This window comes from Leptonotus elevatus, chromosome 1 (genome assembly GCF_054856555.1).
Source record: "Leptonotus elevatus isolate MCC_2025b chromosome 1, RoL_Lele_1.0, whole genome shotgun sequence".
NCBI lineage: Eukaryota > Metazoa > Chordata > Actinopteri > Syngnathiformes > Syngnathidae > Leptonotus > Leptonotus elevatus.
This window is the reverse complement of record NC_141239.1, coordinates 1,082,346-1,099,487: the sequence shown is the minus strand read 5'-3', so window position 1 is coordinate 1,099,487 and position 17,142 is coordinate 1,082,346. Positions and strand designations below refer to the sequence as shown.

General features: G+C 43.4%; 2 protein-coding genes and 2 long non-coding RNA genes across 7 annotated transcripts in view; 2 read left to right on the top strand and 2 right to left on the bottom strand.

Annotated features, from left to right (window-relative positions):
* Positions 1 to 8,521, bottom strand: part of camsap2b (calmodulin regulated spectrin-associated protein family, member 2b) — a 64,431-nt gene extending 55,910 nt beyond the window's left edge. For 3 of the 4 annotated variants that reach the window (XM_086073559.1, XM_086073579.1, XM_086073570.1), the window contains exon 1: positions 7,888 to 8,521. In XM_086073559.1, the coding sequence (XP_085929685.1) occupies positions 7,888 to 8,029 (142 nt within the window). In that variant the 5' untranslated portion in view covers positions 8,030 to 8,521. The remainder of the gene's footprint in view (positions 1 to 7,887) is intronic. The other variant, XM_086073586.1, reaches the window with a different exon arrangement.
* The window catches only part of LOC147180257 (uncharacterized), a 124,188-nt gene extending 109,037 nt beyond the window's left edge, over positions 1 to 15,151 (top strand). The window contains exon 4 of the long non-coding RNA XR_015094398.1: positions 15,129 to 15,151. This is a non-coding gene — a long non-coding RNA (uncharacterized LOC147180257). The remainder of the gene's footprint in view (positions 1 to 15,128) is intronic.
* LOC147180258 (uncharacterized) lies at positions 8,944 to 14,040 on the top strand. The gene is made up of 3 exons (XR_015094862.1): positions 8,944 to 9,167; positions 9,409 to 9,493; positions 12,679 to 14,040. It is a non-coding gene; the product is annotated as an uncharacterized LOC147180258 (long non-coding RNA).
* Positions 11,710 to 13,971, bottom strand: ticam1 (TIR domain containing adaptor molecule 1). The gene is made up of 2 exons (XM_086076353.1): positions 13,736 to 13,971; positions 11,710 to 13,626 (listed from the first exon to the last, which is right to left on the bottom strand). The coding sequence occupies exon 2, from the start codon at positions 13,502 to 13,504 to the stop codon at positions 11,825 to 11,827; it is 1,680 nt and encodes a 559-aa protein (XP_085932479.1). The 5' UTR covers positions 13,505 to 13,626; positions 13,736 to 13,971; the 3' UTR covers positions 11,710 to 11,824.
* Positions 15,152 to 17,142: the final 1,991 nt, after the last annotated feature.

The window sequence follows — 17,142 nt, the reverse complement described above, 5'->3', positions numbered from 1 at the left end:
GGTGTGAGGTCACAACCAATCACAGCGCAGCTTCAGAAAACAGGTGAGCTGTGATTGGTCATTGCCTGGACTCTGAGCAACTGTGATGTCATTTTCAGTCGACAGCGAGTGGCAAAATGGCCGCCCCCTGAGATGGATAAAAACGGCTGCATTTTGCTGCATAACTCATATTCCACAAATGTAATATTCATCAGAATGTTATTATTGTCCCGGCGGATTTCGGCAACCTCATTGTTTACAGTCGTCCCGACTTCCGATATTATGCAGGTCCCATCCCATCGTCCCGTTTTTTTTTTGCCATTCATACGATAAACCCAATAAATTTAACCGTTAATTTAACCGTGAAATGAATTCCTATTTACTTCCAAATGTACGTTTGTGTTGCATTTTCATTCGCATCTGCATCTAATTGGTAGCAAGCTTTGACTGGAACGAGATCTACTTCCTGCTTCTAAGAATCATGGGAAATGTAGTCCTGCAAAGTACATTTGATAGGGTACATTTTACTCTTAAAAGACTAAAGTAGAGAGTAAAATATTCAGAGTAAAAGAATGTAAATGTAATGTAACAAATTTACATGTTTTAGACTGGGACCAAATATAGTCTTATTAGAGTAAAATAAATAAATAATAATAACTCAAATTGACTGTGTATCATCCACTGCAAGGTGAGTTTTCGAGCGGTACATTTTAAATTTTTTACAATGCGGCACAGCTGTCGGGACGGAGCAAATGAAAAAGGATGACGATGGCGAGAGTGCACCGGCTTGTTTAGCTCCGTTGGACTGTCGACCAAGTTAGCATTAAGCGCTAGCATGACGTCCGTCTTTCACAATTCTTTCAACGAAAATTGAAGTGTCCCATTTTAAAAAATTGTCAAATCTGGTCACCCGAGAAAAAAATGCCTGCGTGTGGATTTTTTTCTTCTCCAGATTCTCTCCAAAACAGCCATTTTAGCTGAATACAGCGAACTGTGTATGTCCCGTTAACGTCCGTTTATGTCTAAATTACCGCTGTGGGAAATAGTCAAAAGAACAATATAGTGGCCTAAGATGTTTTCAGAGCACCGTGTCCATGTTTTTTTTCTGCTTCCATACTGGTTTATACACTCAGACGTTCCACCAAACACTTCCACAAGTCCACAGATGAAATCTTCACATCTGCGGAATGTGCGACTATCGCTGCAAATCCAGTGGAAGCTTGTCACAGCCATTTAACTCATTCACTGCCATTGACGGTTATAGACGTCGTAAATTCATTGGAACTTTCTCTATTAGTTTAAAAAATGTTTCCCACTTTTGTTAAGAAGGGTATGAAAACCTGGAAATGTTTTTGTACATTTAGAACAAAATTTTGGTGATTAATCGTGAGTTAATTAGTGAAGTCATGTGATTAATTACGATTAAAATCCTGACGCCCCTCATTTTTAATAATCTTTTCTTTAAAAAATTTTTTTTTTTAAATACATAATTTGAAATCGCTTTTTTTATAATCTTTTTTTTAAGAAAAGGCATCAGGCGATTACAATTTGTAATCGTAATTAATCGCATGACTTCACTAGTTAACTCACGATTAATCACAAATGTTATATCTGTTCTAATACCATAAAAAAATTCTAGGTTTTCATAACTCTTGCCAACAAAAGTGGGAAAAAATGTTAAACTAATAGAAATAGATCAAATGACTTTTTGACGTCTTTTGCCGTCAATGGCAGTGAATGAGTGAATAAGTCTGACAACTTCACTGAATTAAATCAAAGTCAATTAGCCAGTTTGCAACGGAGTTCTCGATGAAAAGAGTCAGCCTTTGTGGAGACAAAATGTTACAACGAAGCGTTCACAATGTTCTTTTGTGTGGTGGCGTTTGCTCTAGAAAACAAAACATACATTTGAAAACATTTTCTGTTGGTATAAAAGAAATCACGAGAAAATCTGCCTGCACTGGAGGGAAAATATGTTTTGTGTTGGTCATCAAAGAGGAAAAAGACGGGAAGTAACTGCAACAGGAAGTCCAGGAACGCAGATGACTGCTGCCCGGGATCCCCCCAGGACGCAACTCACGACTCAGCAACGTTTATCTGCTAGCGTTGCAACTGCGCTTATAGTGAGAAAACACACCGATCCAAAACACGACAGTCCAGCCCGTGTTCTTGCTCAAATGGATACCATCTATTTGTTGATGGTTTTACACAAGCCCGTGAAATGAATTTGGTCATCCAAATTGACTGCGGCACTTTTGAACCCGCTGTCCCTTTTTTCTGTGCTTTGACGATAAAAGAGAAGAACATCGCTGGGCCATCTGGAAAGCGAGCGCCGGCAACGCTGGTTGCATCGACAGCCGGACTGTCCGGGTCATTGGCAGGGTCTGCTACCATTAACGCAAACGGCACGTGATCGTCTCGGTTCTGTCTGAACTTAATAACGTGGCGTGTCATTCATTCTTCCGCACGTTATGGCTACCCCGAAGCATAACCGTCATAAATCAAAAACCGCTTGAATAGCTTCTATAAAACATAAAGAAAAAGAAAGCACTCCGTGGCGTTCCTAAAGGGACCATCAAAATCTTGAATGCGTCTGGTGAATGACGAGAGCGCGACGCGGGGGGGGAGGGGTGACTTTCCCGATCGCATGTTGTTTCCTTAGGAACGAAACGAGGCGTTTCACATTGCCCGCCATTCTAAGTCACTGCGCACCGAATGCGGCGTACGTCCCAATAAAGTTTCTACAAAATGAAAATGATTTTTTTGAAAAATTAATCTCATAGTTACGTTAGTAACAACCAAATAAATAATAATAGAACAAACTTGTCATGACAAGTCGGTTTTCCTTTTTAAACGACTACCGACCACTTTGCAATGTGCATCACTGCCACTTACTGGACTGCAGTGGAACTGCAACCATGGAGGGAAAGGGAAATAAAATATCCACGCCAAAATACGATATTATCACGATATATGAACCTTACGATACGATAATTATTGTGGGGGGGGGGGGGGTTGGCAATATAAAAAAGGTCACAATAGTATTTAAAAAATCCTGATATTCTAATAAACAAAAGCTCATATTTAAAAAAAAAAACACACAATATTTTGTATTTATAAGTTCAGTTTGTCCATGAATAATAATCAGACCGGGTTTTGTCATTGTACTGGTTCATTTGCTTGTGTGGGTTTATAATAATAATAATAATAATAATAATAATAATAATAATAATAATAATAATCGGATTCAGGCTGCGTTCACACTGCAGCTCAATTCCAATTTTTTCACAAGTATCTGACAGCAGCCAACCAGGAGCGAGCGTGAAAACAGTCGACCAATCAGAAGCGCGGGCCTTCGCACTGCTGAATTTTACGCAATGTATGCAGACAAGACATATGAATCGAACTCCTCCCACGTCCGCGAAACGAGTCCACCTAGTCCACCAATCTGCAGCGCGCGTTGGCACAGCTAAATTTGCCTTGCCCAAGGGCACATGACTTGGGGAGGAGCGGGGATCGAACAGCTGACCTTCTGGTTACCGAACAACCGTCTACACCCTGAGCCACGGCCGCCATAACGGTTTCTGTAGAGCAAAAAAATACAAATACTGTCCAAATAAACAAGCAATTGCGTGTCCATGTTTCGTTGACGCAGTGCTCTTGAGCTGAGGTCATACTTGCACACAGGAAACATTAACCTCAATGTACAGTATACAGAAACACTTAACAACGGTGCACTCGCTAACGCACGCGCGCATTGTGAATTGCGTCCATTTGTGGAGGAATTCAAATGTGTCACGTTCAATTTCGTCTGGCCAAAACATGCCTAATTAAAATTAAACCATAAACTAAGCGCCAGATGTACTGCTTTTAATATCGTAACACGACGACGACAATGTCGTGTCGATTTTGATGTTGCGATATCACGATATCGCCCTTATCGTTATATCCGTGGACGGCGCAAAGCACGCAGAAGTGACGACGAGTTAAAGGAACCGTGACTGATAGCGGTACTAGGAAAAAGTATTTTTGTGACGTCGAGGGGCCCAAAGTGAGATTTTCTTTTTTATCAGCAGACAAGCTTGCAAACAGGTCGCTTGTCTTGAAGAAATCCACCCACGAGTCTCGGCAGATGTCGTCGCTCTGCTTCGAGTCGCTGCGCTTGTTCATAGTCACGAAACGGACAAATGAGTTATCTGCTTTTATTGCTCTTACTGGTTGCCGGCAGTTGTTACTTTTCTGCTTTTGATTTTTTGAATGTTTGAAGGCAGTCTTCCCTCCACAAGCATCACTTATTCCAATGCAGGCCGCGCGGCCTCTCGGTTATGGCTATGAATCGGGCCACAGTTCTTGGCAAAGCCCAAAGCGGAAAGTATGTCACCAGAGGGACAAGTGGGGGGGGGAACGAGGCAAAAAGGAGAATCTGAACGAGCAACAGTATGGCGTTCTCGCACGTCGCCTTCCCTGTCCAGCTCGCGCCTCCCGCCATCGGGTCGCGGCCGCTCGGCCGGCGCTTCAAAAGGATCCGCGTGTGGCTTGGTTTAACGCCGATTGTGCTTTTTCTCAGCAACAGCTCAAGTGGACACGCGGCGGTTTAAAGAGTCCGCGAGCTGTTGCGGTTTCGCAGCTGATCGGCGTTTCACATCCATGAGGATAAAAAAAAAAAAACATCACAACTCCACATCAAGTTGACTTGGCAGGTTACTTTCAATACGAGCGAAAGCGAAAGGCTGCGACACGCGCAGGAAACGGTTCCGATGGAAGTGGACCGCCAACTATTTGGACTGTTGGATAATCCGACAGACCGATTAAAAGTAGGGCCCAACCGATATGGATTTTTGTAGGCTGATGCCGATATTTGTCAGAAAAAAATACTGATTACAGAGTAATTGGACGCTTATAAATAAATAAATAAATAAATAAATATATATATATACATAAAATTAAGGGAGTTACAAAAAATCGACTCGGCAATATATCGCGATATTACAGCGCGCAATTCTCGAATCGATTCGATATGCGACCGAATCGATTTTTAAACACCAATTTTTTGGGGGAATATTCAACAAACGTCTTAGTTCGGGTTAGGATTTACACATTAAGCATGGAAGAATGTTCTATTAATGGAACATTAAGCCTTAATATTTTACGTTTGTGCTGTTCAAACATGAAACAGACTGCAACCTGTTTGCTAAATGCAGCGGCTCACAGTCATAAGCCTGAATTTTCAGATAAATAAATACATTTTCATACAAATCTTACAGTGTACAAGTTTACTGATTAGTATTTTCTAAATTTTAGTATATATTTTTTTTAATCGCAATAATCAATTTATAAAATCGTATCGGGATTAATCGGTATCGAATCGTGACCTATCAATCGTGATATGAATCGAATCGCCAGGTACTAGGCAATTCACATATATAATGCACCCCCCCCCAAACCCCCACCCCCCAGATGCATTTCAATGGGTGTGAATTATACGCGGATTTTCACTATTGGCGGATCTACTACTCCTTGCGATTGGAAGATGTCGACTGTAAATAAATTGTTGTTGTTGTTGTTGTTGTTTTTTAAACTTTCATTTTCGGTCTCCATTTTTTTTCTGTGAAAAGGGCTCTCTTGCATAAAAATGACCATTCAATGAAAGCACATAACTGTTTAACCAAAACCAACATTAAGAACTCAAGACTTCACAAAAATCAGCTCACTCAAAATGCATACATTTTCAAATCTGCAACAAAAAAAAAGATGCCTACTCACGTACCACCTTGCGTGCAACTAAGACATGACTGTCATCTAGTGGTGAATGGTGATATTACTAATCAAAACTACAGACAACAACGGCATATTTGCACCCACAGAGTTGCATATTCTTGGATTTTTTTCTTTCTTTTTTTATCAATATTTGTTTTTCATATTTTTTATTATCCTGGATTTTTATCCCCAATTCCTCCAGTTTTTCATAGGAATATTTGGGGTTTGCATTAAAAACAAAAAATTAAATCTGGCCAATTATTTTGGCCGACATTTGAAGGGCCATAATCCGCCGATATCGGCCGGCTAATTAATCGGTCTGGTCCTAATTAAAAGTCCTATGAAAAGTCAAAACTCTAAAGACTTCCTTGGTTGTGGACTCTCTGAATTGAGAGGATTTTAAAGCTGCAGCAATAACTTTTTATTAGTGGAATTAAGTGTAACACAACGAACATTATATCTGTGACTTTTGCACTACTTTGACACCCCGTGGGAAATGTCGCTATGGACATCTATCTGCGGCTGCGATGTATAGCGGCAGGCTGCCGGCACAACAATTAAGATGACATAAGGGTCGATCAACATGCGTATTTACCTGTTGCCATTTATAATACAACAACAACAACAACAACACAATAGCTTGGTTTAACTAAGAGTATCGTTATATTGGCGTCGATATAAATTTGCAAGGTGGTGTGCAGTGGCATTTTTCTCCCCTAAAATATGTGCCTTGGCACAAATAATGGTTGGAAGCGCTGACGTAACTCATCACGGATAATAACAATGACACTTGACAGGGTTTTTTTTTTTTTTTTGGTCCGTTGGGAAATAATATTTTGCAATAGATAAATGACAGTTGACTTATGAGTATACAGCCAAAAATACACAAAATGATGTCTCATGATGTGGAAAATGATGAGCAATTCTGTTTTACATCCAGTCCAACGGGAGACTTGAGGGAAAACACGTATTCAGAACCTGCCTGACATTAACAAATGGATGATTAATCCTCCGTCAATGTTTCAGAGAAAAAGGAAAGTTTTGTGTTTTCAGGTGCAAATCTCATGCCTGTCGGATTTTAAAAAGGCGCCCTCCTGAGCTCTTAAAAAAAGAAAAAAAAGAAAAAATAAAAAAATAAAAAATAATAATAAATAAATAAATAAATAAATAAATAATAAATAAAATAAAAAAATAAAAAAAAAGGCGCCCTCCGACCTTTGTATGACTTTTGACTGTTTTGAGATTCCTACAAGTGGCTGCATGTTTCTGTACAAACCTATTGCAAATGTGGTGGGAATACAGACAGTTCCGTGGAGCCTTTCAAACTCCCCCCGTGAACGCTGAGACCCATAAAAATAAAAACACGTCCATGACTTGCAAGTTGCACTGTTTGACTGTTTCGAGACTCCCCCCCCCCCCCCCCCCCCTCCCCGTAAGCCTTCAAAGATCAACAATTGAATGTTTCTGCGCGAATGTGGCGGAAACACAGACAGATCTCGGGACTGTTTTCAGCTGCCTCTTGTACACTGCAACCATTGTCCCATAAAAATACACACATTTGTGGTATGGACCGTTTCACCGTTTCAATATTGCGACCATTTCAACCCTTTTCCTTGACTTAGCTGGTAAATCTCAAATCGCATTCGACGCCAAATGAGTTCCGTGTGAGTTTGGCAATTTTTGTGTTTTATTTTGAAATGCTACATGCAATGGTTTCAATTGTGCAAATGGCGTCACACGTCAGTTACTGGTGTTGTTATGGAGAATTTGCGCCCGCTTGGAGGCGTGTCAATGTCGGGCGTGGGGTGCAGATTTTGGGGGGGTTGTAAATGTACAGTAAGTTACACTTATAAACATTGAGAAGAAATTGGGTACAAATTAGCAAAAGATGCAGGTACGAAGACAGCCTGAGTCGATAAGGCAATGTTATTTTTACGGTCGGGTCGGCCTGTGTGTGGTGGGCTGCGGGGTCTCACATTAGGAACGCTACAACTTTTGAGCACTCTTGAAATATGTTCATTCATACGAGTGGCAAAATGACCAAGGTTATTTTCCACGTCAAAACGTTTCAGGGTCAAAGAGTTGACAGTAATTCCGCCACGGGTGGGAAAATATGATGGGGGGGGGGGGGGGGGGGGTTGCGCCACCTACCCGAGCCAAACGCCTTGGCCACCAACCACGTCAGACTGGAGGAGATCTTCGCCCTGGTGAAGTCGTAGTGCTCGAAGCTCCTTATGGCAGGGACGATGAAGGTCCGCCGGACGCCGCCGTCGTCGTGCGCCGCATCTCCCATCGTCTCTGCTCCAACTGCGGCAGGGCCGAGGAGGAGGAGGAGGAGGAGGAGGAGGAACCCGAGCGAGTCAGGCGCAGGAATTCCTCCCGACGGCTGACATCGCGTCCGTTGGAACTCAAACGCAGCTTTGGAAAAAAAAAAAAAAAAAAAAAAAAAGGAGAGCTTTCGGGCGGTTGGACGATCACGATTCCAAACTCACATCACTTCTCGCGTCCTTGCTTGTGCTGCCGTTGAGTGGATTTTCTCGCCAGTGCCGGCAACTCAACGACATCCATGGAGATAACGGAGCTTGCAGGAGAAACTTTCACACTCGTAGGACGCTCGTGTCCACGTTGCTCCTTTTCTTTTCTGTTCTGTTCTTGCCTCGCAAATCCTCTTTCCTCGTCGAGCCGTCTCTGCGTTTTTTTCTAACCGAACCGAGCCCAGCAGTGAATGAAGTGAACTGCGCATGCGCGATCCACCCACCCAGCACATCTTAGTCACATTCATCTCGTTCACGCGTTGGACTGTGTTCGAAGTCTTGTTTGTGAACTCATAGCCGCAGTTCCTGAAAATTACCATTTCAATTGTAAAAATGATCAATATATGACGTACAGCACACGTTGTTCTTCTTGTCACTTGTCAAATTAAAGGAATTTATCCAATCAAAATCAATTGGGCCCATTTTTAAGCTCTCTGTCGCCCCCATTGGAAATGTCGCTGGTGGTTTTAAAAATACATATTTTGTGTCATAGCGAGTGAGGTCAAACTTAAAATCTGTCAATTATTTTCAATATTTTTAATTCTAATTTTCTATTCCTTACACGCTGTGGCGATAACTCCCTCTTGGAGTCCATGGCAGGATGCAGGAGCCAAAGAATTCCAAAAGATGGCAGTAAAGAGCCATAAAACGCCGTCGATTGAGGCTAGGCGGAAGTTAGCAACGGCGCGCTATTGAACAAGTAACTCTAAAGGAAGTCGTTTCACGTTTATTCCTTCCTAATTGTTCCCGTAAAAAAAACCGACAATAAAGCTGAAAAGTGCCAAATTAATTCTGGATTTCTGCAAGCTTCAAAGCACGAACATTCGTTTTCTGGTTACAAACGAAGCGAACCGGAAGTTAACTCTGCCGTGTCGTCCCAGCATATATTAATGAAAGGTACAGTAAATTGTTACACTTAAAGCATTAATTGTGGTGCAGTAAGACCTTGCTGCTAATGTGTGTAACTGAATTGACGCTGCTCGTCTCACAAAATCCCTCCTGAAAGTCCTTTTGGTGAATGAAGTGTAAAAAAAAAGTTGTTCAATTTATCACCCTAGTTGTGAAAAGAGCGTATACGGCCTAAAAACGTGGTCGTTGTTACCTAACCATGTATGTTTGTGTCCTCTCTCCCCTGCAGACGCCAACAGTTGCTGTTTGGATAAAAGAGGTGTTTTCTAATTGAGCTGACCCCCAAACGTCCAAAATCAAAAAGGAAAAATGAAGTATGTAGCCTCTTTTGAACCAATCCTGATGGACATAAGATTCAGTGGGTGGAGCAAGCTAATCTTTTTTTTAAGTGACATTGGGCTATTTGCTAGCATATAGTGATTTTTAGGTGAGGACATTGTCTGACTGGTGGGGGGGGGGCAGCAATAGTCTGCCGGAAATAATAATAATAATAATAATTAGAACAAGCTGGTTTCTCAATTTCCCATTGACATGAAAGTGTGAAATATTTTTCAAACATCACAGCAGACAGCAACTTAAGCAGGATGTAGAGTAGAGACGTATACATTTTGAACATAATTTTTTTTCATGTGAGAGCCTCCACACATGACGAGGAAAGTGCCAGCATGTGTGTGCTGCTTGCTATGATACTGACGCCGACAATCACCAGCCCCCGGGCACGCCCTACGCAGTCGCACCCAAACCAGAAGTTTGTCCTAGTATTGAGACTGACCTGACTGTTGATAAATACAAATATGAAAGAATCCGAGTAGAAGAAGCAAACTTCTCCGTATCCCTTTTTTTTTGGTGGCGATTGACATGTTAGACGTGTTATAAAACAATCAGCACAACAGTGAACTCTGTCTTGAACAAGTTAAAATGTCCGCTTGTCAAACCTCAGCTGTTTTCCAAATAGATCGGAGACATGTTCAGATTACGGGCATATCTGGCTTTCAGGTGGAAATTCACACAAACTTAATTTGAACCTTCTCACAACTTGCCCAAGTGGTCGATTCAAGGATCAAACATCTGTTGGGATTTTGCCATTTGCATTCTAAAGGTCAAATTAAGTTGACCTGTAAATTGCCATAGTTCATTTCATGTTCATCCTGAAATTTCACCCAATTGCCAAATATTCGTAACTTTATGTGACAGTGTATGCGTTCACAAAGGAGGGAAACGAGGGAATTTTGATCTTACAAATAAAATGTTTTCAGTCGTCGTTCAGTTTCAATTCGCATTAGAACACGGCCAGGGCGGTGACCGACTCTCGCACAGAAAGCTCAAGGGGGGAAACTTCCACCTGTGAAGCGCAATAAGCAGAATTTTGCATCCGAAAACACGCACCTTTTTTGCTCATTGTGCAACAAGGTTCGACGCTGATTGATTAGGGACAGTTGTTGAAAGAAAAGGGGAATATCACAGTACGATTATCATTTATTTAAAAAAAAAACTGTCGTAAAATGTCAAAAAAATAATTGACGGTAGATTTCTACACATATGGACCAAATTGTTGGTACCCCTCTGTTAACGAAAGAAAAACCCACAGCGGTCACAGAAATAACAAAAAAAGTAATGACAAGGAAAGAAAGAAATGACCAATTTAAAAAAAAGCAAACTCATGAAACAGGCCTGGACAAAAAAAATGTTGGTATTACTAGAAAAGATTGAAAAGAATTTGGCCATCGAGAAATCTTCAAATCTGTAATCAGTCAGGCTATTTAATATCCTGTTTGGTGAAATGGTGCATACTAAAAGGAAAGACAAATCACATGAAAAGTGAAAGGCGACTACAGGAAAATTGACGACGATGAAACCCAAACACCGTCAAGGTATTCTCTCGAGAGAGAAATATGCTGCCTCGAATCTGAAAGTTTGAATCATGACGAAAGGCAAACCATCGGACTGACTTGAATTGGTTATTTTCATGACAATTTTTATATTTGTACTTTTGTCAGATTCAAGTCATTTCTGTAACCACGATTACTGAGGTGTGCCAACCATTTTGTCTGTGTATATTCTTATTCGACACATAATAAACACTTTTCTTTTTTTTTCTTTTTCTTTTTTTTTTCTTTTTTCTTTTTTTCTTAAGAAAAAATAAACACTTTTCTAATCCCGGCTGAATGAAAGTTCACCAAACAAAGTCTTCAAATAACCTAAGATGGATGCTTTTAGTATTTGGAAAGAAAAAAAAAATAAACAAGGAAAAAAAAATAAAAAAATAAAGTATTTGGAAAGAAGATATTCAAACATGGGAAGAATATGCAAATTACACACAGAAAAACTGAGGATGACATTTGAACCCCCAACCTTCAACGAGTAAGGAGTCTAAAAGACAGGACTGTGAATCATACTTTGGCCAGTAGATGGTGGTCTTTGGCTAAACATTTATTGTGGTGACAATTCATTTGACTCCATTTCCTAGACAGTTTTATTGATCACCCCCCCTGCCCCCCCCCCCCCCCCCCTTTATAAACAGCTAGAAACACACCGATTCACGGGATGGTAATCATACCCAAGAGCATTTAAAACCTTTTAGTGTTTAAAAAAAACGGATAATGTCATTGCAAATACGATCATTTCAAGCCAGATCATCTTCCGATTTATTTCCTTTCTTCTCTGACAATCGGATCTTCCTCCGCCGCGCCGCGGTGATCCACGGTCATTCGCGAGCCATCGCCGATCATGACATAGCTGGCGTTTTCAATATGAATGTTTGGATGCCGCTGCAAACCCGACGGTGCGCTGGAGAAGTCCAGGAAGTTGAGATTTTCCAGCATGCGCGCCGCCTCGCACCCTTGGTGCAGCTTCCGCCGATGCGCCCGCCGCTCTTCCGACCAAACGCTCCTCTGCCGATAAATTTTCGCCGGCGATAAAGCCTGCTTTATTTTGCTCTCAAATCTTCTGTTCTCCTCGAGCGGCACGATGGTCGCCAGCACGATGGGAATGCGGTGCCGGGGCATGGGGTTGACCTTCGGCAGCAGCGGTATGACGGTGTTGTACTTGTGTCGCTTGCTTATGGAGTTGACCAGGGCCGAGTTTGTCTCCACCTCCAACATGCGCGTGTTGAAGTTCTGCGTGAGAAGCGGGAGAGTAAAAGCGGAGTTGTTGATGGCGTCCTCGATGCACCTTATGGTGCAACCGCCGGGTATTTCAAAGTCGCCGGAGAAAGTTGCGCCTTTGCTGCCGATGACAGTCTCCAGTTTTTCCTTCATGCTGTCCGCGACTTCGACATCTTCCGTAGCATGTAGGATGACGAAGGGATAAAATATGGGCTCGTCCTCTTCTTCTGCGCATTGATTTAAATGCGCCTCGGGCGGGAGCGATCTTTTGGGAGGAACGTGCGTTGTTGAAAACGGCAGGGAAGGTTTCGATCCTGCGGTCGGCGCGGCGCTCGGGTCGCACGGTTGTTTGGCGTCGACGCCGCCATCTTGACGCTCTCCGCGCTGTGTTCCAGATGCCGCGTCCGTCTTCGACTCTTCCGGTCCAGGAGCTTCGCTGGATGTCGGCTGCGATTCCACAGACGGAAGGTGAGATCGCTCCGGAGATTTGCCGTCATGGAGGCCGGCGAAGGGGCTTTGCTGCGGCGGCGTTCCTGACGCTCCCGGGGCGGCTTTATCCTCCTCGTACGGGATCGTTGCGGGCAGGCTGATCTCCAGATGTGTGGGATACGATAGCTCGGATTGAACGGACTGCGGCGTGCTGGCGAGGCTTCCGATCTGCGTTGTGACGTCTTGGACCCGGCCGTTCGGGCCGCCGTTGTGAAAGTGCGATTGGAGGTCGTCGCAGGAACTCAGCCACACGGCTAGCGGAGGCCCGCACACGTCTTTAGCTTCGTCCTCGAGTCGACGGTAGAAGAGGCGCTGGCGATCGTCTGTTTTCTCGCCGCTGCCGGAGAGGGCCCTCTTGTATGCCTGATTCCTTAAAAGTGGATCGCACAGCCTGCGGTCGGACAGAATTTTAAAAACGCGAGCCAACGCCGCTAAAGATTCTCCCGTCAAGTCCCGAGGTTTAGCGCAGCGCTCCGCAAAGTCTTCTAATTTGCAGCCACTCTCATTCCACATTTCGGCCAGAAGCTCGGCAAGGCCGCTGTCCCCCGACATGGACAGTTTGTCCAGGGCTTTCTCCTCTTTACGGAGAATAATCAGACACAAGGCGTGTACGACGTTATCTTCGGGAGACTCGGCGAGCTGGAATGTCAAGCTCAGCACTTGCTCCGGCGGGACGCCGGTGAGTATGTCCAGGACGTCCCTGAGGCCTGTCCCTTCACATTGTTGACTCATTTTGAGTTTTGTGGCGCTTTTCTCTCAAATGTTTAGCAGCAGCAAAATGCAACCCTCCGACATGATGAGCTTCCGTGTTTGGTCTTGACTTTTTGTGCACAGTTTCCTTAGAAGGCTCGTCCCTTAAAGGAGAAGATTGAGATTAAAAAAAATCGAGCCTGCTCATTTGTGCAGTGAGATCATTTTTTTCCCAGCCATAAAAGAAACAACCGCCTGTTGATAGACACTCACCGACACGGAGTTGACTTTAGCCTGTGTTTCCAGCTCAAAAGCAGGAAGTCACCTAGATTTCCTTCACTTTGCTTGGATAAGGCCCCTCCCCCTTTTCTGCACTGTAACTTGCTGATTCTTGTTGGAAATCAGGATATCTCTGTATGAGGCGGGAGTTTGATTGAAAGCTATCAGTAGCATTTAGCCGCACTTGTGAAACTATGTCGTGTGCTAGTCAGTCTAATGATGTCACAAGTGACGAGGTACGGCAGCTTAGGATGGACAAAAGACACAAACAGGAAGTAGTCTGCTGCATTTGCCTGCTTACTGAAACCTCTCCGAAACATGATCCCTCTTAACTTCCTCTCAACTGTTCAAACATGGCTGCCCTTTTTTGCTCCTTTTTGCGTACAACAGGCTCAGCAGAGGAATTCTGGCGCGACTCCCTGCTCGGCTGGGAGGCGAGTGTATTTTTATCCGCGGAGGAAAACCTCCAACCCTGTATTTACCAGGGGTGGGGTCACGCTAGGCAGAGTGCAAACCAACATCAGGTCCCTCGGCGCGGCGCGGCGCGGCGCGGCGCGGACAGAGAGCCTCTCTGTTCTCGCTGCAGTCCGATATGTTTGCCGCGTGACCACTTCTGAGACGTTGCCGTCATCCTATAGGGGGGCAGCGGGTTCCGGGCCTCCCGTAAATACAGCCAATTGTGGCGTTGCTATATATGTTCTTAGAGTACAGTATGACTATTCAGTGGCGCTATAAAGTGCACGCCTCCCAAGGCGCAGCTTTACAATAGCATAGCCGCGCCGCGCCGCGACAACCGCGCGTGCGCCCTTCGATAGGCACGCGCTTTCATTTTGTGACAGCGTTGCCGCAAATTTTGGGATCATCGCGTCTACTTGCGTAACAGAGTGCCAAACGTCCATCTTTATTGAGGTCAGCCGTTTTTTTTTAACGAGAGACGCGCTCGCTCTCCCCCCCCAGCGGCCGCGTTAGTCACCCTGGCAGTGCATCCGGGTTCGCCTCCGAGCGAAACGTGTCCGTTTGGCAAACCGCAACGTTGAGCGGAGTCGTTCTCATTGCGTGGATGGTGAGCAACGCATTCTGACCTTCACTCGTTTTTTTTTTTCCTTTTTATTTGAAAAGTGCTACAATAAGGCGGCGCGGTGGCTGACTGGTTAGCACGTCCGCCTCCCAGTGCAAAGGTTGTGAGATCAAGTCCGGGCTTCGGCCTTCCTGGGTGGAGTTTGCATGTTCTCCCCGTGCCTGCGTGGGTTTTCTCCGGGTACTCCGGTTTCCTCCCACATTCCAAAAACATGCATGGCAGGTGAATTGGACACTCCAAATTGTCCATAGGTGCGATTGTGAGTATGGTTGTTCGTCTCTGTGTGCCCTGCGATTGGCTGGCAACCAGTTCAGGGTGTACCCCGCCTACTGCCTGAAGCCAGCTGGGATAGGCTCCAGCAACCCCCGCGACCCTTGTGAGGACAAGCGGTACAGAAAATGGATGGATGGATGGATGGAAGTGCTACAATAAGATTGGTACCTCTTTCTGAATATCGGCGTACTCGGCCTCCAATAACAATGTTAAACAATCCAATTCTAAATCAATGTTATTGTGGACTGTGCTAAACTAGTCAACCAAAACCCATGTTTCACAATGGACCCTTTACTTTTGGCAACCTGGGAGCATCACGCAACTCGTAAAAAACATATCGAGGCTCCGATGAACTGCATAACTGTGTTGAAAGCGCTCTACACGCGTGTCAGTGTTAAAAATGAACTAAAACTCCATTTTACTTTGGTAGATGGTGCTTCATAAATCGGATGCATTATTATTCGTCCGTCCATTTTCTTAACCGCTTGTCCTCACAAGGGTCGCGGGGGTCGCTGGAGCCTATCCCAGCTGGCTTCGGGCAGTAGGCGGGGTACACCCTGAAATGGTTGCCAGCCAATCGCAGGCATTATTATTATTATTATTATTATTATTATTATTATTATTATTAACATTCATTTATATAAGCGCTTTACATTTTGACTATTGATGACACAGAATAAGGAGCAACTGGGGGTTCAGTATCTTGCTCAAAAATACTTTGGCATCGTTTTTATACTGGCCTGGGATCGAACCCAGAATGAGGGTGTGGTCAATTTAACACTCAAGGTAGTGCTATTCGGGTTACGCACATCCACCCCAACACTCAAGAGACATTTACTCTGACAGTAGTTGGGTTTCCATCCACCCATTTTATTAGAATTTTCAAAAAAAGGTCTCCCTGATTTTTTTTTTTTTTTTGGATTTGTTGGAATTGAGATGTTTCTTGGGTTGGGGAAGAATTCTGGTGGGTGGTGTCTGGTCGGTGCTGGATTTCACCTTCCTTGGTTTTCTTTGGTCCCCTCGGGTCTCCTGACGTCGGTGTTCGGTTTAGGTGAACGGTTTGGGATTTTTTCTAATAGGTTTTTGGTGAGCTAACAAATACACGCACGCACGCACGCACGCAAAAAAAAAAAAAGTATATATATATATATTTATATATATATGTATGTATATATATATATATATATATATATATATTTAAAAATAATAATAATAATAAATAAATAAATAAAGAGCAATGATGATGACATTTCCGAATGAACAATACTGAGCTCTTTATAAAAGAAAAAAGAGGGGGAAAAAAATGAATTTTCAAAAAAAACGAAAATAACACTGAATGGAAACGCTAGAAATTTGAAAAAAGGCCCGAAATTCGCAAAAAAAAAAACGTTTTACGCTTAGAGGGGGTGGATTTTGAAGCGAAAAAAAGAAAATGCACATTTTGCCTTTGGAATTTATTTTTGCGAATAACCGCTGGCATGACCAGATAAACGTTGCACGTTTTGACCGGATATTACGTCACACGTACGTTTGTAGTCCCAAAGCAATGTCGGACGATAAAGTAAGGTATGTTTGGGGGGGGGGGGGGGGGACGAAACAGAACTCTTTTTGGAATGAATTAAAGAAGCGAATGTTAATGCTATTTTAGATGGAAAACAGCAAAGAAACGCTACGGTTGATCACGAATTACAAAAGAAAACTCACACGACGTCATCGCACGGCGCAGTCGCTTCCTGGTCTCCTTTTTTGAAATTACAGGTGCATCACATCTCTATGGTGTATAGCGCCACCTACAGCGGTGGAGTCCCTTCTCAATATTTGCAAAAGAAGAACAGATGGAAACGGGCATAAATCGCATGTCCGTTTTGCGCATTTTCAGTCAATTTGCTTAAAAATTTCAAAACACTTTGACGGAAACCTAACAAGTGTCACTCTTTATCCTAACAGTGTTAAAATAACACTGCTTACCGCATATTTGGTCAAACACAGGGAATTTAACACTGACCGATTTGCTGTGTATAAAGAGTCACAAAATGAAGAAACATTTTGT